Source organism: Medicago sativa, chromosome 7 (assembly GCF_051527215.1).
Source record: "Medicago sativa cultivar Bolivia chromosome 7, Bolivia_mono, whole genome shotgun sequence".
In the NCBI taxonomy this organism is placed as follows: Eukaryota; Viridiplantae; Streptophyta; class Magnoliopsida; order Fabales; family Fabaceae; genus Medicago; species Medicago sativa.
In genome coordinates this window covers 87,369,779-87,394,652 of record NC_140755.1, presented here as the reverse complement: position 1 = coordinate 87,394,652, position 24,874 = coordinate 87,369,779, and the positions used below count along the sequence as shown (strand labels likewise).

Sequence of the window (24,874 nt, the reverse complement as noted above, 5' to 3'; positions counted from 1 at the left end):
GACTTATTTAAAAATTAATTGTTTATTTTAAAATGCTTAATGAATACTTGTGCTTCAAGTGCACTCGTTTGTAAGACTCGTACATTAATGATAAAAAAAGCATTTGTTAATGGAAAGTTCTAGCTCAATGATGGCAATTGGTCACAAATTTACGGGTTTTAAGCTCTGGAATTAGGGTTTGGGTTCTTTAATGGGTGTCTTAGGATATCCCTACAAGTTAGGTCATTTTGACATGTTATGAAACTATATTTAGGTTGATAGTGAAAGATCAAATTAAAAATCCCACAAGAGTCGTGTTATAAATCTTCCAACATCATATATTGATTTAGGTTGTTTTAGTGCCTTATTTTACTTATTGGAAAACTAGTATGAGGAGTGCTAGAAAAACTTCCTTTTCAAATCTCTCTAGCACTCATTAATTTTTTTGGATGAAATTCATGTGTCTCATAACATTTTATGGAACCCATTTTTAAAATATAGGATTCATTCATTTCATCCAATAAAATAGTGAATGTTAAAAAGGGTGATAAAAAAAAGTGTCTCTAGCACTACAATTTAGGTTAATGAATTATTAGGTTTGTCATGGCATTTCTTGTGCCTTATGATTTTAATTAATGAATTATTCTTTCGTTTCTTAAAAAAAAAAATTGTTGCAAAAATTTAGCTTCAGAACATGCAAATTTACCCACAATTCGTTGAATGTTACAACTCTTACATTATCTTACGTATAAGATTCTTCAACACTTTTCACATATATTAAGAAAAATTAATAGAATAGTTAATGCGCCTTATCTCTAAGCATAAGATTCTTCAACACTTTTCACATATAAATTAATAAAAGTTGATGGAATAATGTACACAATTTGTTCATACTAAATTATCATTTATATATAAATAATGCACAAAATGTCGACTTGAACATTTTAAAAAGAAATAAATGTATCTAAAAATTGGCAAACGGACTTATATTTAGTGACAATATACAAAAGGGTTTTATAATTAGAAACAAATGGAGTACTGATCTTAGGCAAGAGTGGTTCACTAAAGTAGAGCAGCAAGATTGTGCTTTACATAGTAAACAAGTTTATGAGAGAAACTTCTATACCCCCAACATGACCTCAAATATATGCATAAAAAAAAGTACTATTTGAAAGTGTACTTCTAGATAAACTGTCATCCGAGAGTACACTTGTGAAACATGTGAATTTTAAAATAAAACAGGGTGAAAAGTAGCACCCTAAGTCTAAACCCCTTAAACCAAATGCCAATTGGACGCACAGGTGAGCGAACCAATCTTTTTTTGGTGGTGGCTGAGGTTCGAACCCCGGACCTTTTGCATATTTTATTCATTGTCCATACCAACTGAGTTAAGCTCACAAGGACGAGCAAACCAATCTGGTAATTCACTAGTCCATACTACTAGAAAAATAGAGCAAATTTGCATCTTTTACCAAAGCACTCGAAAAACAAACAATCAACATCTCAAATACCCAATATTAATCCCTGCATAATATAAATTAAACAACTTGTTAACATGTCACAAACTCACACCATCATATTTTGATTGTGTGGTGCTGCTAAATTGTCAAGGAATGGACTCAGTGAGGGTAGCTTTACTACCATATTAATTATCATTTAAGTTTTAAATATTGCTCGTGGCATCAAAAAAACCAACTATAATGATTGATGATGGTCCAATCTGTACAACTACGCTGGAAGAGGTGGAGATCTACAACCAGCATAAATTTAGTACTACATTATACAACCTAGTATATACAGCATTCATTTGCTTGTCTTGACTCAACTTTGCTGCCATTATTTACAGTCAGACAAGAACCAAGAAACAGGGAACTAGAAACTGTTGATCATGTTGAGAATGAATTTAGCAGTCTCCACAAAACTGTTGATCCACAGGGCTGATATAAAAGTGACTCGCAGTTTGTTGTAAAATATTAGGTGCCTTGGCCTGGTTCTATTTTTGAACCTCCATCATGTGGAGGTTGATATTGTGTCTGCCCTGGGACCATGGTAGCTGTCCCAGTACGAGCCTCTTCAAACATTTCATTCACATTCTTCTTTGTTCTCTTTGGTCTCTTGGGTTTCTGAACCACTGGATCAGTATCATCCAACTCGTTGTCCATAGGCGTGGCATCAAATTCACTAGTCTTTTGAGAATTTTTTGGCCTCAAAGTTTTCTTATCGGAGGCAGATTTTCTCTGCGCAATTAAACACCATGTTACCAGTTGAAAATAACAAATTCACAAAATAAGTACATCTAAAAAGTCAAAAACATTTGAATACTATCACCTAAACGATAAAACCAATAAAATACTACACATTTTGATTGTCAACTGTTACACAATGATCTGGTTATAAAAGACATAGACACGAGTTTCATTCCTGATGGTTCAAGGATCATATTGGAAGTTAACTGTGTCTTCTCTAACAGGGCCCTCTTCTGTTATTTAAACAGCAGAAGAGATACCCAAATACTCTATGCCCTACAATTTTCCTCTCAAACAGAGATCCACATATCGGACGGCAAAATATACAATTGATCCAGTAAAGCAGATAAAATATGCATCTATTTAATGCACGCATGTCTCCTTTCCCCAATTTTAAGCAAAAATATTTTCAAAACTTGAATATACTTCCTTGAAACGATACAGTTTATCCAGTATCCACACAACAAGTATCAAAATATTTTTATTAGGCCTACAGTACAGATTATCAAGAAAGAATACTTGGACATTTAAAATATTTTGGAAGAAGTCCTATCATTTTACTCCCTCCAGTTCAAGATACATGGTGTTTTGGTGAAAGGAATAAAGATAAAGAACCGTAAGCCAAGCCTTAATTATGAGTTTTATTTTTTCTAAACTACCCTTACTCAATTTATAACAGCTTGAAATAAAGTATAATCACTCAACAACTAGAGCAACAGAAATGATGGGGGAAAAATTCCAAGATAAATTTGAACAGATTTTTAGAACGCAGCCGATTGAAATGAGTCAGTGAAAAAAATGACGGAAATAAGATTCAAAGCATTTTCAGAATCAATAAGTTTGTAAGTACAAAGATACCTTTTTATTACTGGACTTTGATCCCTCTGGGTCGACTGCAAGATCAGAATCTGTTGTACCCAGGGCTACAGGGTTTGATACATCTTCGAGAGATGCATCACCATCTTCATTCACCAATATACCCTTCATAGGTTGTTTTTTCTTTTGCTTATCCCTTACCTGGAAGGATAAGCGAGGTGAAACATAATCAGAAAAAAAATAAAGATTTTTGGCTTTCTGGAACGCACTTTAATCCTTGTTTATTCTGTTAATGAGAGGGATGTTCAACTACATATTGTAAAATAATGAATTCTAGTGACCAGATTTCATAACCAACCTGAGCTATATCTTTAAATTTCTGCTGCAACTGAACATCATCCAGAAGCAAAGATACGACATCCTCAGGAGCTAAAAGATCACCACCAACAGAACCACCAGTCATGACAAGGTTCTGTACTGTACTTTTCTGACTAGCTCTTAGAAGAATCTTCTCTTCGACTGTCTCTTTACATATAAGTCGGTAAACGGTAACCTACAAATTTGAAAAAACATATGGTATTAGTTTTAAAATAACAAATTCAGAGGTTACAAACTCAAAAGGAATAGCTTCTGTAAAGGAAGGGAAGCAACATTTCTGAATGTGAAGAACGGAAAACTTCAGGGATCAATTGCTGAGATCCCAAAAAATAAGCAACAACAGATATGCCCATGAGGATGAAGGGAGAGAGGGGGGGAGAGGGAGATGGAACTAACATCTTTTGTCTGACCCAAACGATGAGCTCTGTCCATCGCCTGTAGATCTAATGTTGGATTCCAATCACTCTCATAAAATATGACTGTGTCAGCAGCTGTCAAGTTAATACCCAATCCACCGGCTCTTGTACTCAGTAAGAACACGAAAATATCAGACCTACAACAAATTAAGAAAAAAATTATATAAAGCTAAATAATGAAATAAGTAATGTTCAGCAGAGACTACAGTATGGAAAAATTACAAAGTATACATTACCTATGCTGAAAGTCTCTGACCATATCTCTGCGATCCTGAATAGATGTTGATCCATCAAGTCTACAATACTTATACTTTCTATAGTTCATATAGTCCTGTAAGAAGAATTAAATCACCAGTCAGCATAATAAAAAGCCAATAAAGTTGAAAGCCAGTACCCAAAACATGGTAGGAATGAATAGGTAGCAATATCAAAAGGTTGACAGTGAAAAGTTTAAAATACCTCCAAAATATTCAGCATCTTGGTCATCTGAGCAAACAACAGAACACGATGATTTCCGGCTCGTAAGCGTTTCAATAATATATCAAGTGTTTGAAGCTTCCCAGAGTCCTATATCAAACAAAATTATTTAAATTACAAGATCAATTTGACACAAAAGTCGAGATGAGGGGTACCCCTCGAGAAACAATAGAGGGGGTAAAAGAATACTTACAGTGAGCAATTTTGCTGGGTCGAAATTTCGCATAGGTGGAGAAGACCCAAAAATACTGTGTGTTAACTGAAGCGCAGGCTTACAAACAGGTTGTTCAGAGTCGATCTCTTGAATTAAATGATGAGAACCAGCTGGCTTGCTAGGACCATTAAAATCAGACGTACGTGCAAATCCCACAAACAACCTCTTAACCCATGGATCATGCAGTTCCTCAATCATTTTATAGTAGAAGTTCCTATCAGAACAGTGAGCACCGATCTAGGAAGGAAAACAGAAACATGGTTGATAGTTAATTATCATATTGTTAATAGAAGGCAATTATTTTGAAAAAACTAACAGAAGACTAGATAATAAAGAAACATAACATACTGGGGGTGCTCTACTTGGTGGAATATATGAGTAAGCTGAGTGAAGAAGCCTTGCATTTGAGAAAAGCCTCTCCTGATGTGGCACAACCAAGGCCTCAAAAGGAGCATGGCTGGGTCCAGTTGGTAATCTGTTCTGAAGAAACTTGGTCTCAGATCTTGATGGCACCAATAACATTCGTGTGACAGTTCTCAATTTTCCTTTTTCAAGGGAACTACATTCCAGATCATCATCTGTGGTCTCCGTAAGAAAGTCTACAACTTCATCAATGAATTTCTGGTCCCATCTCATCATAGAAAATAATAGTCGCTCCATAAAAGAACCATTAACCAGAAATGCTGCCTCTTGTGGAGATAAATCCATCAAATGGGTAAACCCAAAGGTTCCACTTTTAACATGCATATCTTCTGAAAAGACAGATTGATAAACATTATCTGGTCTAAAAATATTAAAATACTTCAGAAAAGATCCTCTGCAGAAACCATGACCAACAGCTGAATTGAGAGTTTCAGAACTCCGCATAATTTCTTGATAGACAAGTTTCGGTATCTGAAAAAATGGAACAAAAACAACAAGGAGGCACTGTGTCACATAAAGAATTATAAGGTGAAAATCAATCCATTTAAGACTATGATCAGATGTGAATAGAAGATAAGCCATTATGAATCAGGCATGTTATAAAATTGTGACATACACTGGCCAAAACAGATAAAAGTTTAACGTGAAAGCATTGGCATAGCTTCTATCATCCTCCAGATATCCATGGTGTATCTCAAATTATCCAAAAAAGATCTTTACAGTATATTGTAGAATCACTGAATTATCTAATTATAGAAGCAATATTAGACACTATTTCCTAATTTTATTGAGTTTCCTTATTGAATTCAGGCTATTACTATTTGTGTTACCAATGCCAAAACTAGCTCAAGGTACGATAAGTTTTTGATACAGCAAGTAAAAAATCTGGAAGTACCTCATATGAGATGGGGTTGTGCCCACCAGAATAGTATACATTCTCTAACTCCCCAAATGGAGGAGGAGGGAGGGAATTTGGAATCTCTCCAAAGTAAAGGTACGTGCTTCCTTCACTCCTTTCAAACAACTCTGGATGGTTGCAAACCTAACATATCCAAAGAGCAACATTTACTATGAGTAATCATGGTTGGAAAAAAAAATCACACAATTAAAAGTTTGAACACAACAATCCTTATTTCAACTGGAATTAATACAAAATTTACACTACTAAAACTAAAAACAGAGAGAAAATACTGAATAATATGAATTGCCTACCTTCCTTAGTTGAATAACAATGTTCATTAAATTCAGGATTTTCTTCTCATTGAGCTGTCCCCGATTACTATCAAACAACTCAGCAAGAGATATCTTGTTCTTAATTGCTTGATAGAAAGCCTGCTGCCGAGAACTTAACTTGCAGTGCACGGTAATTTCAGTTTTGCTAGTCAGCTCAGAAACTACATCTTTTTTAACACGACGCAACATGAAAGGCTTTATAATTGAATGCTGTTAAGAGAAGAGCAACTGAGTGAGTATATAGCAAAAATTTGAAATAATAAATTTCTAAGATGTTAAAAACAATTAGCAATAATAAAAATAAAAGACGCCATATAAGACATCCTATTGTAATTTCAATTGTCGTATCTTTGTTTAACATAAACTCATAAGGATATTTATTTATACATTGTGGATATGTTAGGATAATAGAGTTAAATTAGTTTGGTTAGTTAGAAGGGGTTATAAATAGGGAAAATCAGGATGAAGGGAATCATTATATGAATTCAATAATCTGTGTGAAATGAGAAATCTTTTGCAACCAATGTAGATCTCTCTCTCCTGATCCCAAGCATTCTGAAACGTATCAAGGGGAAAGAACCAAGTCCCCTAAAACCCCCACCGAGTTTCCCATACTACTCGATGTGGAACATGGGTACCCCATAATACTCAAGTCCCTATCATAGAAGTTCCCCTGATAGGTAAACTTAGTTAGTTAGTGAATTTGGATCAATCAGGGATTAGGTAAACCAGTTTATATCACCTCGTATTCCACAATGAAGGTTTTATACTCCCATACAATTTCTGATTAAAAAAAATCAATATAATGCAATAAAACATTATTACCATCAAACAGGAAATACACTTACCAATCGATTAAGTTGGTGCTCATTCAAAGTACCCCCATGTTCTGCATGGTTCTCAATTCTATAATGTCATAAATAATAAAAGTTGGTCAGACTGTAGTTAAATTAGAAAAATTATCCAAGGACAATAATTAGGAATATATACCCTTTTGAAAACCACTCATTAAACTGCTCATGGCTGTCAAATAAAGTTGGCATAATGAAGTGAAGAAGAGCCCATAACTCAGCCATATTATTCTGAACGGGTGTACCAGTCAGCAGTAGGCGATTCCGACAGTTAAAGCTGAGGAGTGTCTTCCATCTTATACTGTTGGATAAATTGTGAATTTTAAAAGGGTGACGATGATAAAAATAAAAAAATAAAAAAATAGATGTTAACGTAACTTCAAATAATAAAGGGTGACGATGATAAAAATAAAAAATAGATGTTAACGTAACTTCAAATAATTAATCAACCACACAACTGACATAATATATACAAAACTATACAAACTAAAAACTAAAAATATGCACCATACAAAATAACTAATAATATTTTTGTTTAAATAAAGGGAAGGAGCAATGAGCAACTAATAATTAACGACATTCACGTATGCCCCCCAGAAACTGATATCAATGCATACCTGTTGGAACTTTTAATTGCCTGAGCTTCGTCTAAAACCATATACTGCCATTTCACGCGCCGGAAATACTTCTCATCAGAGACCAACAGCTGGTAGCTTGTGATGAGAATGTGAAATTTAGCTTCCCTGGTAAATAAGGTAAAATAGAAATTAGAGTGTTCAAAATTAAAGATAAAAAAGATTTACAATTGGAATTTAATAAATTCAATTTATTAATGGTGAGTAAAGGACAAAATAATGTATTAGCCTCAAAATTCAAAAGGCTCGCGTCAAAGATGATTCTATACAAATGACAATGCATTAATATACTTCTCAACCCAATACTTCGGGTTTCAATTTCATCCCAAACTAAAATTCTGTTTTATTTTTGTTAAAAATGTTACAAAGTTTGTTTGACTAAATTCATCCTAAATATTAATACCCTGAAAATGCCTACAAAGTTTGATTACACGGCAGCTTATGTGACTGTAAATGTACTATTGGTATCTGCAGCTTATGTGAATATAACTGTACTGTGGTATTAGATAGATGCTTTAGGGGAAAATATGATTTTAGTCCCTAAACTTCACTCCATATAAAAATGTATTCAATTTTAATCCCACTAAAATATAAAATTGTGTGTTTTTATCGAGACAGAGAACTAATGAACTTTTATATTGACTAAAGTTGAATAATCAAGATTTTGTATGGACCAACAACGTATTTAACTCAGTTTTCTAAGCTGACAGATAAAAACCAAAGAAGCCAAATTCCCAACAAACGGATCAAGAAATTTGCTTACATTGTTAAATCTTTTTCGAAGTTACCAAATCCATCGTCATTACCAATCTCAAGAAAATCCTAGTTGGAGAAAGTACACTACTAATTGTGTACTTGTATTATTACTGTTATACTGCAGCCAGTATAATGCAGCGATGTAGACAAATTTCATTAGCATTTCTGATGGTGTTAGGGTTGGGTCATAACTGGGGATTCTAGAGTGGAAATCCACATCATGAGGTCCACCATAGACCAAGCTATTTTTGCAACTAAAATGTTCTTTTTTAGTCCTTTTAATTTATTTGAATTACAAACCCTGTAACCTCTCTCTTCTCTCTCTCTATTCAACGCCCCTCCCACCCCTCCCCTTCTCTCTTTGCCTGTCGCACCACCACAGGCAGGGATTTGATACCAACAACAGTCTCTAAATATCTCATTGTCTTTCTGAAATCGAATCGAAGAAAAACAGTAGCTGAACAAAACATATTTTTCTCAAGTTTACCTTACAAAATCTACCATATTTACTGATTAGTTCATTCAATATTTTTAATGAAAATTTTTCTACCGTTAGCAACATTTTATTTATTACAAGAAAAACTCATCTTTCTCAAACATCTACCCTAAGCATAAGGCCATTACTGCCACCTGTGTTCCAAGGGAATGAAAATGCATAAGAAAATAACATTACCTGCGATAAAGATCCTTTGGGTTCATACTTTTCCTAAGCACTGTCCGCTCTGAAAGCCCACCCCAATAAGGAAGTACTTTAAGTTCAGGGCAGAAGCGCTCGAGCTCCTCATTCCAATTATTTAATACAGAAGCGGGTGCAACAATCAAAAAAGGTCCCCATATGTTTTTCTCCTGCATGGGAGAAGCATGTTAAAATAAACTGAATATTAAGTCATTGAAATGAACAAAAAAGGCTGAATGAATAGCTACCTCAGCTAAATGGGCTAAAAAAACCATAGCCTGAATGGTCTTTCCAAGTCCCATCTCATCAGCAAGAATACCATTTAAACCCTGAAAGAGACCAAAAGCCTTCTAATTAGCAACCAAAATAAATAAATCATTGAGACGTTATTTAGGAGTGCCCAACAACCTGCTCATAACAATTAACTAGCCACTGAAGACCTTTTAGCTGATAATCTTTGAGACAGCCATTGAATAATTCAGGTGTCCGAACTGTGGATGCCACAGGCATGGTGGAGCTGCAATACAACAATCCAAAAATTGATTAAAATGAACGCTGTTGCTTATTTCACATGCCTCAATACTATCTAATTGACCGTCAATGTAAATTTGTATGTGTATGTTTTTACATGTCTATGTAGTCTAGAATATGGGGATATGCATTCACACAAAAAGAAATAAAGAGAGGGAGCTCACGGGGTCTTCAAGTCAATATTGCTTGCTCCAGAAACTTCTGGTTGAAGTGAATCAGATTCACCAGCCTGGCGCAGCTTCAAGCATTCAGTGTCAAAAGCACTTGTCAACATTTTCTGCTTAGAAACTGCTTCTTGAGCAGCCTTCAAAGCTTCCTTCTTTAATTCAGCCTCTTCAGGATCTTCCTCCTCGTTAAGACCAGCAGCTGAAGAGTTGATCAGCGCATTTTCATCATTTATATTTTCGTTTGCCATGGGTAGAGCTTCTGAAGCTATTGACTTGTTTTGCATAAAGTGGCTGTACAGCTCAGTCTGCTGTATAAGAAAATTTAGTCTTTGCTGCTGCCTTTTTGCTTCTCGAAGCTCTTGCTCACGCCTCAAAGCTTCAGCAGCTTCTTTTTCCTCCCTTTTCCTAATTTCTAACTGCAAGTGATGAAATTGAATAATTAAAGCATATTCAAGTCTAATCTATACTATGAGTGACTATTACATCAGCACGAAATGTTCAGGTTTCAAAAGGTAATTTCAAATACAGTCCACCAAATAGCTCAGACCCCATAATCTACTTATCTGAATCTAAAAAACATTTAAATTGAATAGCTCAGACCCCATAATTTAATATCTTGGTTTGAAAAGTGCATATATCACCTAGTACATAGACACCATCTCAATAATCTCATTAACACGACAAACACAAGAATGTCATCCATTAGATAATCATATGGCCAAGGCACGTAGTCAAGTTGATAAAACCTATTATCAACTCTCATGTATGAAAGATGTTTTCAAAAGTAAAGATAGGGCTTAAGGAAGAATTTACAACCGTCAGGTTCCACTAACTTGCACTATAAAATAAATAAACTTGAGCAACGAATTAAAAAATACCATCTCCTTATCTATTCGTTTCCAGAATAGTAGCATGTCTCTAGCTAGTTTTCGGGTGCGCATGCTAGCAGTTCTCGTCCATTTAAGCGATCTACTAACTTTCATTTTAACCTGAAAAAAAATAGATTATACACTTATTAAAATGCAAATGCAAAACAAGCCTTTAAAAGCTTTAAACTAGACAGCTATATTAATATTAAATTAAAAATACTACAAACCAATTTGAAATATAGAGGAACAATCTATTAAAGGGGGAAACAGGGCATGCCTCTCTTTGACAAATATCTGCGGCCCTCTTGGCATCAACGACCTGCTTTCGATGAAAAGTAGTAAAATTCCGATGATGTCTCGGTAGATCTCTTCTTACAATGTTTACCCAAATCTTTCCCAATTTTTCCATTTCCTCTTTCTCTATTAAAGCAGCGTCTTTCGTTACCTTTTGTTTCTTGGGTAAGCTTCTTTCAATGATCTGAAGCAGTTGAAAGACAAAGCAACATGTAAACAAAAAAAAAATGTGTGGTAAAGATAAAACGATAAAACTCTTCACATTTTATATCATAGGCACCTCATAAGTATCGCCTTTCTCCAAAACCTTCACATAGTAAACCTGCAATATACCACCCTCAGATAAAATAGACCGCTTTATCCTTCCAGCTGCCCCCTCTGGAATGGAGGAATTCAAATCAGCCTCAGATAATTTCAGACTGAACTTGTGGGTTGAATTAGAAGCAGATGTGTCCTTTAGACGTGCTTGAAGTGATTCATATTGGGATAAAGTTTCCCCCATGCCTGCTCGGTTTCTATTTCCAAACTTCTTATCAGATGCCATCATTTCAGCCAAGGAGCCCAAATCCAATGTACCCTTTAGGAAAAAGTCCTCAACGTGGATATCTGAGAGGCTTGGAAGGTTCACAAGTGGTGCCAACTTATCATAAATTGGAGGAATCTTATAAGCTATGCCATTCCCAACATCCACATATGCAGGTTCATACCTAACCCTGAAAAGAATTTAGAAAAGGTAAGGTCTATTGTAACCTAAACAAAGAGACTATTATTCAGAAACCTCAAACACTCTAAAATGAACAGTGAAGAAAAGACAAACCTATTAGTGCGTTGTTGCGGTATGAAATCTGTATCAAGGAAGTTCCCTGATTTCTGAGCATTGGAACCATTTATCCATTCAGATAAAGTTTCATCATCATGCAATCCTCTGTTGCGCTCATTCCCTGGCTTGTGAGCTTTTAATCCATTATTACTTTTCAAAAAAGGAACAGGAACCTGATTTGGGCCAGGACTACTTGAGTTACCCTTAAACCTCCTCTTGTATTTCTTAATATGGTCTCCAAGCATTGATCGGTATCGTTCCTCCATCACAGGTGTCTCATAAAAACCACTCTTTTCCTCGTTATCACTGTTTCTAGACCAACTTCTCTTCTTCAACAAATTTACATCCCTTCCAGACACATTCCCATTACTATGACTTCCAATTGCCCCACCTACACATAGAAGCATCCCAAAGACACTTAGCATACTTATATAAGTCAAACCTCTTAAAAGAAAACAATCACCAACCATCAAAACAAACAGAACCATCACTCAATAAAATAAAATAAACAATTCGGTGAAATTCTCTAATCTAAAAGCCTGAAAGAGGATTAAAATAAGACCAAATTTAGTCCCTTACAAAAAATAATACCCAAACAGTAAACCACTAAATTAGTTCCCGACTTTGAAGGACACTCTCAAATAGGTGTCCCTGAAATAATGAATATTTCAAAAAGGTCCTTGAGCTGACTCTATTAAACAGTCAAGTTGGTCTCTATATTCAACCACTCACTATCAATTAAGTCCCTATATTTTAACAACTTACTATCAATCTGATCCTAAGTTTATCCACTTACTATCAAATTAATCTCTAGCATATTCTTTGAAGGATTAATATAAGTAAAATTTGATAAAGGGACGTTTTTGAAATATTCATAAGTCAAGTACCTTATTTGAGAGCGCCTTACAAAGTCATGTACAAATTCCGTGGTTTACTCGAAAACCAAATTATTCTGATAACACATTATAACATAGAAACTAATTGGTCCCCAATTTGAAATAGTTTGGTATTACTTTTTTTTCGAGAACTAAATTGAGTCGCGAGAAAATTGTCGGAAACAGAATTGGATCTTCATTCTAAAAATTAAACAAAAAAACAAAAACAAAAAATGCCTACCTCTGGTGATTCTGCTCTCATCCTGACTACTATTCCCATAATATTCAAAATCATCATCTTGTTCTGGAAGTTCAAAGTTCACCAAAGACTACAAAAACAACGCAATAAAAAAAAACCAAAAAAAAACCACAAATTCAAACCAATTCCACTAATCCAATTCAAACACTAAAAAAAAACCGTAAGAAGAAAAACGCGAAGAAAATCAATGGAAACGAACCTGAAGATTGAAGAGAGTGGAGTGATCCATGAAGTGGTGAAAGGAAACTACAATGCGATTGAAGGAACCCTAATTATGCGAAGAAGAATGTAAACCCTAGAAAGAGAAAGGGAATAGCGTAGTTTAAGATGAGTGAAGAGAGAAGAACCATGGTGATGAGCGTAGAGAAGAAAAAGCGGGTGTTAATGTGCGCTTTGTGGGTCATGATTTGGCTATTGTGCGCTTCCGGATGTGTTTTATTTTGACCGTGGATGAAGGTGGGTGTTTGTGTGATCTACGGTGAATAATAAAAGTTACAGTTTTTGGATAATATTTATATTTTTGAAATTGTAGGAAGTAGTTAATTTAGTTTCTTTGTTTCTCCCAAAGATCCTTTAACCTAGAGTTCGATCGGGAGATAAGTAAAATGTTGACAATAATAATAGAATTAATTAATAGAATTCAGTGTTTTTTTGAACAATTTGCTGTTAGTGATGCTCAATAAACATGTGAGTTCAATAGTTAATTTAGTTGATGAAATATTACCCAGTAAAATTATTTATTAAAATCGACAAAAAATTAAAATATGAATTTAAAAAAAACTATATTCACGCTTGAACAAAAAAATAAAAAAACTATATTCACATTACTAGCAAGGCAATTTCAAAATATAAGGGGGATGTATTGGATTAGGATTCTATGGGATTTTAAAAGACTTTTTAATTATGAAAAAGTTTTGTGGTATTCAATCAAGACTTTTTGCAACTTAAAAAAAGTTTTGTGGTATTCAATCAAGACTCTTTGTCATTTAAAAAAAGTCTTGAGGTATTCAATCAAGACTTTTCATCACTTAAAAAAAGTCTCATGGTATTCAAAATCATTCAAATTTTGAAGGATTGTTTAATAAATTGGATTTTGATGGATTTTGTGGGATTTTGTAGTGTAATTTTAACAAGAAAAAGTCTTTCATGAAAAGATGAGATTTCTTGGGATTGTTTTTCATTTAAAAGTTACTATCTCTTTCTTCTCCCTCCCCCCTCTCTCCCCTCCCCCCTCTTTCCTTTCTCTCTTCGTCTCTCTATCTCTCCATTTTATCTCTCTCTCTCTCTCTCTATCTCTCTCCCTCTCCCTCTCCCTCCTCTCTTCTCTCTCTCTCACCTCTCTTAGAAAAACTCAAACGACTTCTCTAATTTCAAACACAAAATGAGGGTTGACACAATTTTTTTTTTTTTTGAAAGATTTGTAAGGGCTGTCATAATTTTAAATATGTACAATTGAATTTTGTGGGAATAACATTTTTAACAAATAAAAAATGTGTATGGACAATAATGTGTTAAGAGTGTTTTTTAGTCCCTTAAAATCTTATAAAATCCATAAAATCCTTAAAATTTTAAAATCAATAGTAAAAGAATTTTTTATTGGTTTTATTTTTCTTTATTCAAACGCTAGAATTTATTTGTTCATTATTTTTATCATTCACGCTTGTAAGTTTGTTCTTTTTTCCCCTAAAATTCATTGAATCCTTTAAAATTTTAAAATCCCATAAAATCCTTTGAAATCCTTAAAAGTCAGTGTGATAAATCCATTAAAATTTTGAGTGTATAAAGTCTTTTACATAAAAAGTCTTTTAAAATCTTACAGAATCAATACAATCTCACACAGTCTTTTAAAATCTTAAAGACTTTTTTTATTAAAATAGTCTTTTAAAATCCTAATCCAATACACCCCCCTAAGATTGGGTATTTCAAAATTCAAAATAATTATATGATAAAATATTTTTAATTTCAAAGATTTTTAAATAGATTATTTATATACTATATTTTTAGGAAATTAGATTAATTTATAGGCACCAACAATGAAACAATTTTTTTTCTTTTCAAGAAACAATGAAACTATTTTTCTACACGCGTAAAATTTCTTCAATAATGTATACATTATTTTTAGGAATCAAATCACGATAAAATTTTAACAATGTTATTTTTCAAAATATCTTCAATAATGTATACATTATTTTTTCTGTGAATTTCACAAATATATTATATACATATGTTATATAATTGAATGTAAGTATAAAAAATTGTATACCTCTCCCTGGGGATACAAATTAAATATTTTTTTATTTCATTAATTTTATAATTTTAAGTTAATAGTCTTTCTTTCAAAATAAAAAGAAAAGTTAACAGTCTTGCAATTTCAAAAGTGAAATTGATCATTTACTCTACAACTTGTTCTTAGCAGATAAATTAACAATTTGAATGTGTAAGATCACGATAATAAGTTTTTTGGTATGCAAAATATTTGGTTAGGAGAGAAAAACTCAAGCCCCACAGATTTCCAATGGAAATTTATCATCGTTAATAGAAGTAGAAACTTTGTACTTATAATATGATAATTAAAAAAAATGTTAACTGTGCTGTAAACTTTTTTTTTTAAGGAACTGTGCTGTAAACTTGTAGTACAATGAATTTGTGATTTCGATGAGTTCTCTGTTTAGTTATTAATCAGTTAAAGCATGTGTTATCAATGGTATGAATGAGTTCCAAATCCTTGTTGCATATACTTGTACTTGATTAGTAAAAGAAACCAAACGAAAGCAACGAGTGCTTGAAAAGTGCAGACTGTACTATTCAGATTTCTTATAGTAATTGCAAGAGGTGTGCTAAAAGTGCATAGTATCAGTTATGCTTGGCTTACCATGCTAGTATGCTTTTAAAAAAACGGTTAAAAAAACGGTTAGCTTAGCTCACTTGTTTGATTCCTTTTTTAAAATATTAATTTAAAAAAGTTTGACTTGTTTAAAATGGATAACTAAAAAATTTGTAATAAGATCCATGAAGAATATTAATTTAGAGGTCTTATCACAAATTTTTTTAGTTTAAGGACCGTCATTGCGAGCAACATTTGGTAACTAAGACTAGAACATTTGATTGCTTTGCTTGATTGATGAGAGTTTGAAATTTATGAGCACGAATTTTGAAGTGCTTCTAACTTATTTTCCACTATCGTTATGGTTAATAAGGTGGTGACATCTAGCATGGTGCAACAACTAAATGTGACCAACTGACCATGGTTTTGTCAAAAAAAACTAAATGTGACCATGGTGATGTTGCACCGAAAACCAGCAAATATAGGTCATGTTATTGAAAATTGTTTTTCTGACATTCATAACTTCACAATGACACAAGTAAATGACTAAATTACCCCTATTGCTGGGCCTCGGCGGTAGTTAAATACCGCTGAATACTTATTAGTCAAATGACTACCAAGTGCTTCCATCATAGCGCTGTAAACAATTTTCAGAAGCAATCAATTCAATTCTTTTAAATTGTCTCAACTTTTCCTTCTCCATAATTCTTTCAAAAGCAAAACTTTTCCTTGTTCTTGTTTTATGAGATTAACATGAACATTTTTGTCTGGTTTTTCATGAAGTAACCACCATGAAAGAGAAGGGTTTGGTTTTGAATTCAAATGGAATGAAAAACAGTTATCAGTGAGTGACTCATTTGATGAATTTGTTGAAGATGACATAGTAGCATTTAACCCAGCTTGTGCATCCATGGATACAAAAATTGAACATGTGAGAATAATACTCAATTCAACGTGAGAAAAATTGAACAAAAAATACCCAATTCAAAAAAATTGTAGCATATTAGAAAGAGAATGCATGAAAATGAAGAATTGGTAAAAATGAGAATGTGGGAAAGGGTTAAGAAGAAGATGAAGAGTGAAGAGAATTAGGGGAGAATAAGGCAGCGTAAAGAATATGCAAAAAATTGGAGAAAAGATTTCAGCGGTAGTTAACTACCACTAGGGTCAGCGGTAGTTAACTGATGTCGGATCCTCAACGGTAGTTAACTACCATTGGGTGCATTTAAGTATTTTACTTATGTCATTGTGAAGTTTTTTATGTCCAAAAAACAATTTTCTATGTTATTTATCAAATAAGCCCAAAAGATTAGTAAATTATACCTTTTTTTTTAAGGAGTCAATTATAATTGTTGTTAACACAATACGAGTGTATTTTGTCAAAAAAACAATACGAGTGTATATTATCTTTAGTTTAGGGTACCTTTTTTAAGCTTGTTGTTGATTTTTTTTTTTTTTGTTTGATGAAGCTTAATGTTTAGTTTCGTACTCTATAAACACGGCGCATAGAAAAAACTCCTACTTTGGAAATTAAAATTAGACCAACTGGATTATAAACACGGCGCAAATAAAAATTAAAATTAAAAACACGGCTACCAAGGGAATCCTTAACATCATGAACCAAAGAGTCTTGTTAACCGATGCCTCCGGCACTAGTTAAGAAACTAAGAGTAAAAATAAAAGTCAAGATTTGCTTTGCAAAAATCATTTTTTTCAACTTTCAAAAAGTATAATACACAATTTCCGAGGTAATATTTCCTTTTATAATTCCTTAACAAGTGTCTCGGGCACTTGTTAACATTTCCCTTAACCAAATATTATCCGACTCGATTATATACACGGCACAAATAAAAATTAAAATTAAAATCTCAATTACAAGATTTGATGAATCGTTGCTCTCATGAATCATGATGACAAACAGATAATGAAGCTATAGGGTAACAAAAAAAACGAAGAATAAAAAAGGATGACAGTTTTCTGTTTGAACTTTGTTTGTGAACTTTAGTCGTCTCTTCTGACACGTCTTGTGCTGAAGAGGCGGGCCTGTTTGTTGTTAATATATATTCCATTTTTGTCTGTTAAAAAAAAGGATGACGGAGGAACGATTGAGGTTAGAGAGGGTGATGAAGGTTTTAAAAGGGGGAGAAAACAAAGAAAAAGCTTCGGCTTTTAATAAGTAAGGTTAATTAAGTAAATGACTCTTATAATTTAAAATTTTGTTTTTAGTGCTTACAAAATAAAATTGCATTTTTTAGTCTCTGTAAATTTTTCCTCAGCATTTTTAATTCGTGTAAAATTTTATGTCAGTATTTTTAATCCTTATAAAAAAAACTTGTCGCCATTCTTTATCTCTAAAAAACCTAAATATAATGTTACAAAGACTAAAGAAGTGTGATTTTAATTAAAAAAAAAAAAAAGCAAACTGATGAACAACAAATGAGGTTAGCTAAGGTTTATAAGAAAAGCGTCGGATTTTGATAAAGTGGACAAATCAAAACGACAAAAAAAGCTTCACAAAAAGAAAAGAATAAGATAAATTAAGGAGCATCTATTTCATATATCTTCTATTATTTTTGAATTTATTTCATATTTTCTATTTTTTATTTTGATTTATAAATTTTTACCGATTATCTTTTTTTTTTTATAAAAAAAGTATCAATATTATTATTAATATGGTTATTTTATAGAGTTTAATTGTGGTAGGTTGACGGTCCAAAACAATTTTGCACACACAACCAATCTGAATTGCCACATTTGGCCCACGTAAATTAAAAATTAATGTGGTGATTCAAAATGTTTTGATTGGTTGTGTGTGTAAAATTGTTTTAGACCGTCAACCCACCACAATTAAACTCTATTTTATATGGTAGTTTTTTTTTAGGGATATTTTATATGGTAGTTGAATATATAATTTACTTGTTATAAAAAAAATAATTATTACTCCCTTTGTCCCGCAATAGATGACCCATTTGAAAATGTGTAATTTTGACCTAATTTACTTTGACCATATTTTTCTACTAATATACAAAGATAAATAATATCATATAAGATGTCGTTAGATTTGTCTCGATGAGTATTTTTAAAATATCAAATTTTCATAATTTTTTCTAATATATTATTCAAGATATTTAAGCTCAAAATTATGCATTGACATGCTTAATAAGGTCAACTGTGTCAAGTATTAAGGGACGGAGGGAGTATCTTTTTTATGCGTTAAAAACATGTAAATAGAACGAAATTGACCAATCCATTTTGTTAAGTTGGAACCCAAACATCCAATCTGACAAATTCCTCTTGCTTCTATTCTTTTTCCATTTAATTCATTAGCCAATAAGGTCTTGTTTGGTAAAATTAAATTATAACCTAGTCAATAGCTTAAAAGTTAGTCGACCGTTTGAAGTTAAACGGTTAGATAAATTTAGTTGTTGTAAATATAAAATTACATAAAAGTACATAATTATTTAATTTTAAATATATTTTATTTTTGACCTAGAACCGATAATACTCATAAGATGACGAGCAAACTTACCACAAAGACAAACACACAAAACACAACTTAAGTTGTGCTAAAGCACACAAAAAGATAGTTTTAAATTGATGGATCCAAAACCAATTCATTAACAAGTATTTGTTCGATGGATGGATATGAATGAATCAAATTGCCACACCCCTAGATGTGTTTATCATGCCTTGAAACTTTTGAAATGACCTTTATTCATTCAGTTGTCATTTTTTTTCTCGGCTTTATTGCCAGCTGAATAAATAAAGCATTTAAATTTCATTCACATCTTACATACATTTAAGTACTCTTTTTTTCCTTTCTAGGATTGTAAAACCAAACTTTTCTTCCATCAAGATCTTGTGTTGGCCTTGCATTTTCCTCAAATCCCTGTAGAAACAGTCATAATTTAGATAAGACTAAGAATATATTGGTATGGTCCTACGAATACAATGAAAATTTGGGTATTTACTCTAACTTGTATGTATTTATTTACTTACATGATTAACTGCTTTCAAGGCCTTCAATTGTTCTATTGAGATTGTCTTCACCTGTAATAAACATGTTATAAAAGTTCATTAAAAAGGGTGTCTAATACATACACATATTAGTGTATGATATAGTTAAGAGAATCACATGAAATTAAAGTATATACCTTCTTCAAAACTGTCCAAATAACACCTTCAGTGCATGGTGGAGTTGTAAGAGAACCAATATATCTGTAATATTTTGTGCCTGCGAACTTGAATATCTCTGCTGGGTTAATTATTCCTACATCTATTTCCTTGTCACGGATTGACTTTATGTGGTTAAGTAGCTGCCAAAAAGAAAAATATATGATTAAAAATATATATATTTTTAGTAATCCAATGGTCACACTTGCTTGACTTTATTTGTGCATATCAATTAAATTTCTAGAGTAATCATGTTGATAAATTATCATATTTATTAATATGATCAAGCTCAGAATTTCAGCTTTGATTAGAATTTAGGAAGTCCATTTATTTTACTTTATAATTATTTACTAATATAGATTTATAAGTACACTTAAATTTACTATACACATTCATTTTAACCAGGTAGTACATATGTATGAATAATGTGTATAAATACATTTAAATAAATTTCCATAAGTAAATAGAAAAAATGTAGTGAACCTTTGAAAGTAAGGGATCTGGACGACCAATTTTGTACCATATCCCAATCACAGCAAACTCTCCTTTAGAATTTTGATGGACTGCATGTAGTTCCATATCAAACCTAGATAAAAATTACAGTACATTAATACATAGTAATAGCAAATGATTTATTAAAAGGGTGTGTGAATGAGTTCATTTATGCTTATATTAAGAACTTATACAACTTAAGGGAAAACTCACTTTAATCCATTCAATGTATGCTCTGAAGGTGTATGCCAATGACATTGTATTAGTTTGTAGTAAGTTCCATTTATATTAAGCTTCCCTACATCACCTCTCCATTGGAGCTGTTGAAACATTAAGCACATGTTTAGTCTCCTTAAGCAAATGTGTATTTATTAAGTTTAGTTCGAATAAGATTGGCGGTCCCTAAATGTTTGGAATCACGATGAGTTTGTCGAATGGACACACCGTAGTGATCCCAAACGAACCGTCAATACAAAAATGCACTTAGTGGCTTACCATGACATCATTAAACCTATTCTTTAGGAAAGCAGGACCAAGTTTGTAATCTTTTTCAAGTTTACCAAGTTGAGGAAGTTCTTGCACCCTATTATTTAGGATATCAATTGGAGATTGTAATTTTCCAGTCCCACAAGTTTTCCATTCTGGTTTGAGATTCCCCCAATTCTCTGGTCCTTTACTATCTCCTTTTTTGTAGTTGTATTCTTTTCCTAATAAAAAAAGAAGAAAATCCATGACCAAAAACATTAAAATTAAACCAAGCATTAAGATACCAATGGTTATATATGACCATGATTTCTAAATTATTTGGACCACTAAATTTCAAGAGCCTTAAAATGAAACATATAAAGCAACTTGTTTGATGTTTACTTTCTTAATGTAATTGGTTAAGATTAAAAAGCAGTTGGATCTTGAAGATGCTTGTTTTCTTCTACTATGCCGATCATCAAGGTAGTAAAAAAAACATATAATTGGCATTAGACATATATATACACATATAATTCTCATGCAAATATACAATAGAAAAAATATAATTAAATAAGAAACAATTGTTAGATCAAGATCATCATTCACAAGAATGAAACAATTTCAATTGTAAATGTGATCATTCATCTTGTAAGAAACAAAATTTCGATGTGAACATACAATACGAAAATGTGGAGGAAAACAAAATTAGTTTCATTTACTAGAGGGAGTTTGATTGAAAAAAGAAAATAATAAGCCCCAAGATTAAATTTGTGCATACGTATAAATGCTTTAAGAATGAGAGGGGACAAATACAAGCTAATTAACCATGATAAATAATAATGTTTGTGAGAAACATCCAAAAAGATATATAAATCATCAAAACTCTTAGTTCAATCAATTGAACATATAATGTATGACAATAACAACATCTACCACTTTTAATTTAAATATTCTAACATTAGATTTTGAATATGATAATAGAAAAATATCTAATATATATGATTCATACCACCATTAGAATCAGATGCTGATGTGAGGAAGGGAGAGGAAAAGAGAATGAGCACTGAAAAAACTAAAGAGAACAAGTTTGTGATCATGATGTTGTGTGAATGTCACTGATATTGTTGAGATGGTGAAATTAATATTTAGAATTTAGAATATATTTGCATGTAATGTGTGTATATTAATAATGACTCTTAAATGAGTGATTCCTTTGAATATGACTCTTAAATAAGTTATTCCTTTGAAGATGTAAAAGGGTGCTACAATGTCGCTTTATTTGAAAGGTTCTTATTTACGCTTACCTTTCAATTTGCCTATTTTCACGTACACAACTTATTATGAGCAACAATGATAAAAGAAACTAAGAAAACCCTAAATATTAATTAATATTTGGTGTTATGGTTTTTAAGAAAATAAAAAGTTACCAGTATGTCGGTTAAGGAATGGTTAATTATGTTATATATAGCACAATATAACCCGTTGTATTGATTTACACAAAAATGGGGGGAAAATCTGGCAAACCAGTTGGATTTGGATGATAACAAGAACAAGATATTGGATGATTTAAATATAGTGTATTTGATTAGTTAAAATTATTAATATCACGACAAAAAATATTTAATCGATTGCAAAATCATCATTTAAAGAACAACCTATAATTCTTGATTAATTCTTTCAAAAAAAAAAAAATCTTGATTAATTTTAATGTAGAACAACCTAACTCGTTAACGTTGTCAAAACAAAACAACCTAAATCATTCCCCAAAAAAACAAAAAGAACAACCTTCAAAGTCAATCACAGTTCATATCTTCATGTATTTGGTTCAACCTTGCTCCAATTAAATTGTTGTGAATTTTTTTTTAATAAAAAGTTATGATAATACTGACCATTGAACAATGAGGTCTCATGCTAAGTAGAGCATGAATCTACTTTTTACTAAGTAGTTTAACTTTCATTAGCATCGTTGTCAATATTTGACACTACAATTTATTAGAATAGTACTCGAAAGGTATGCAAATTATACTATTGTCAAACAAAAAAAAGGTATGCAAATTATACTAGCAATATATTCTTTTAAAGATGCTTTTTAACAAGTTTCGGATAAACTAAATTATTTAATTGGATTATTTAAGTAAAAGTTATTTGATTGTATATTTTTGGTTACAAATTATAAACTTTTTGAATAGTCTCTTTCTCCTTTTGCAAGTAGATTATTTTCGTAGGAATTGCTTGTCTACAAAGTGATGTTTGGAGTCATGATTATAAGTTGAAATTACGATCATATATCTTATGAAAATGTATTAATAATTAGTCTGATAATATACTCCTGCTGGTCACATTTATAAAAAAAAATTACTTCTGGATTCATTAAATACCCAATGTATTTGGTCTATATTATATAGCAAATACATAAGGTATTCAATGAACCTAAAAAATAATATTTTGCTTATAAATGTGGGATATATTCTTATTCTATCGACTTCAATGAATTTGTCCCTTGAAGTATTTGTTAGAATACAAATAGTTAAAAAAATATAAAAAGAAAAACTTTAATTTACTGCCCCCATTAATATTAATTAATTAATTAGGATTGTTCAAAAAAATTAATTAATCATGATGTCTTCTGACTTATATGAAGCCACATGAAAAGTCCAAGGCATATGCATAAACAATATTATATCTTGATACCTAATTAAATAAATGAAAAAAATGGAATTTCATAATTTTCAAATTAGGCGACGTCAAGGGTTTTATGTATGATTTTAACGTATCAAAGAGTACTTATTTGAAAAGAAATGTTATGCAGTGAAACTTTTATGGCGAAAACTCACGAAGCGGAATTTTTTAGTATAAAAGAAAATGACAACCGCTTTTATCAATTTGATTTTGGATTTGGTAGAAAAAGCACAGCTAATATTGTTAGTCGTGATGGCTTAGTGAAAAAATTTCTCACAGTATTTAAACATTATACGATTCTTTTAACTAAATCTATTGAGATTAGTCTCTAGCTTCAAATATCCCGAATAACAAAAGCATAAACAATACATACTTATTATTAAGGATAATACTTGATATCCCGAAATCTTGCTTCATAAGGAAATCACGATGGCATTGCTATAAAAGGTGTACCCACATCACACACCACGCCCGTGCAAAGCCCTTTTTAATTGGCTGAAATTGTTTTCAGGAAGTTCTCGGGACAAACTCAGTCGAGAGATATAGCAATGCCATGTTATTAATATCTCGTTATAAATGTCATAAAGGTAATGCACATTTTAACGAGTTTGATCTAATGGTAAAACGACACACCTTAAACACGGAAGTTCCATGTTCAAGCCCCACTAATGTCGTTAGATTGGAGAGGTAAATGTAATCCCGTTAGATAAGAGAAGTACTAGTTGTATGGATTTCTATGATAAAATAATGTGTAATTTGTAATGAATAAAGAAACCATATTAGTTGGAGTGACTGAAAGCATGCAGTACGGATTGAGTAATTAGGTGGATTATTTAAATAAACGAGTATAATCGTAAAAAATAATAAAAATCGTCTTATTATTCTAAAATGGCATCTTAATCAAAAAAGTGTTCAACGGGACAAATAGATTGAAACAGCGAGTAAAATAAGTATATAACAAAGTATGTTGGAAAAAAATTTAGTTAGACTACTTTCTATCACATAACATAAAATGGTTGAAAATACAGTTGAGTAAATAGACTATTATAGACGCATGAATGTTCTTCTGTTCTGAAATGCACAAGAAAATCACTTAAAATTACAAAGGATGAGAGTATATACACAACTGTGGCTTACTAGTCTATTTATTGGAAACTGCGAGTATTATTATAATTTGACATTCAGATAAAATGTCAATGCTCTCTAATGAAGGCCAAACTATTCGGTTCCAATTTAGTTATAATTTTCCTTCTTACACAGGCCAGGGAGGTCTGTCTTCTTACAAATACATAGAGATTCACAAAAAACAGAAACAGAGTTTATGAA

General features: G+C 32.0%; 2 protein-coding genes across 3 annotated transcripts; both read right to left on the bottom strand.

Annotated features, from left to right (window-relative positions):
• Positions 1-1,598: 1,598 nt before the first annotated feature.
• On the bottom strand, positions 1,599-13,248 carry INO80 (DNA helicase INO80-like protein). 2 transcript variants are annotated; one of them, XM_085723006.1, is made up of 23 exons: positions 13,115-13,248; positions 12,898-12,985; positions 11,779-12,172; positions 11,242-11,674; positions 10,945-11,145; positions 10,677-10,787; positions 9,796-10,214; positions 9,509-9,617; positions 9,349-9,429; positions 9,098-9,270; positions 7,651-7,776; positions 7,173-7,334; positions 7,031-7,088; positions 6,162-6,392; positions 5,845-5,991; positions 4,875-5,420; positions 4,506-4,763; positions 4,295-4,402; positions 4,072-4,166; positions 3,816-3,972; positions 3,400-3,594; positions 3,084-3,242; positions 1,599-2,216 (listed from the first exon to the last, which is right to left on the bottom strand). In XM_085723006.1, the coding sequence occupies exons 1-23, from the start codon at positions 13,142-13,144 to the stop codon at positions 1,953-1,955; spliced, it is 4,545 nt and encodes a 1,514-aa protein (XP_085579132.1). In that variant the 5' UTR covers positions 13,145-13,248; the 3' UTR covers positions 1,599-1,952. The 2 variants fall into 2 exon arrangements, with proteins under 2 accessions (XP_085579132.1, XP_085579133.1); XM_085723007.1 differs by lacking the exon at positions 12,898-12,985.
• Positions 13,249-19,295: 6,047 nt separating this feature from the next.
• LOC146909762 (alpha carbonic anhydrase 4-like) lies at positions 19,296-22,071 on the bottom strand. Its single transcript, XM_085723005.1, has 7 exons — positions 21,879-22,071; positions 20,900-21,111; positions 20,618-20,724; positions 20,396-20,498; positions 19,894-20,055; positions 19,739-19,789; positions 19,296-19,628 (listed from the first exon to the last, which is right to left on the bottom strand). Exons 1-7 carry the CDS (start codon positions 21,964-21,966, stop codon positions 19,539-19,541), a joined length of 813 nt encoding a protein of 270 aa, XP_085579131.1. The 5' UTR covers positions 21,967-22,071; the 3' UTR covers positions 19,296-19,538.
• Positions 22,072-24,874: the final 2,803 nt, after the last annotated feature.

What these genes read in the sequence shown, in the direction of transcription:
- INO80 (XM_085723006.1), bottom strand. Translation starts at nt 13,144, where the DNA reads ATGGATCACTCCACTCTCTTCAATCTTCAG. An exon ending in AATGAGTGGTTTTCAAAAGG is followed by an intron (nt 7,089 to 7,172) that starts GTATATATTCCT and finishes ATGACATTATAG; the next exon opens with AATTGAGAACCATGCAGAAC. An exon ending in AGATGCTGAATATTTTGGAG is followed by an intron (nt 4,167 to 4,294) that starts GTATTTTAAACT and finishes TTCTTCTTACAG; the next exon opens with GACTATATGAACTATAGAAA.
- LOC146909762 (XM_085723005.1), bottom strand. Translation starts at nt 21,966, where the DNA reads ATGATCACAAACTTGTTCTCTTTAGTTTTTTCAGTGCTCATTCTCTTT. An exon ending in AGCATCTGATTCTAATGGTG is followed by an intron (nt 21,112 to 21,878) that starts GTATGAATCATA and finishes TTTTTTTATTAG; the next exon opens with GAAAAGAATACAACTACAAA. An exon ending in CAGATCCCTTACTTTCAAAG is followed by an intron (nt 20,056 to 20,395) that starts GTTCACTACATT and finishes TCTTTTTGGCAG; the next exon opens with CTACTTAACCACATAAAGTC.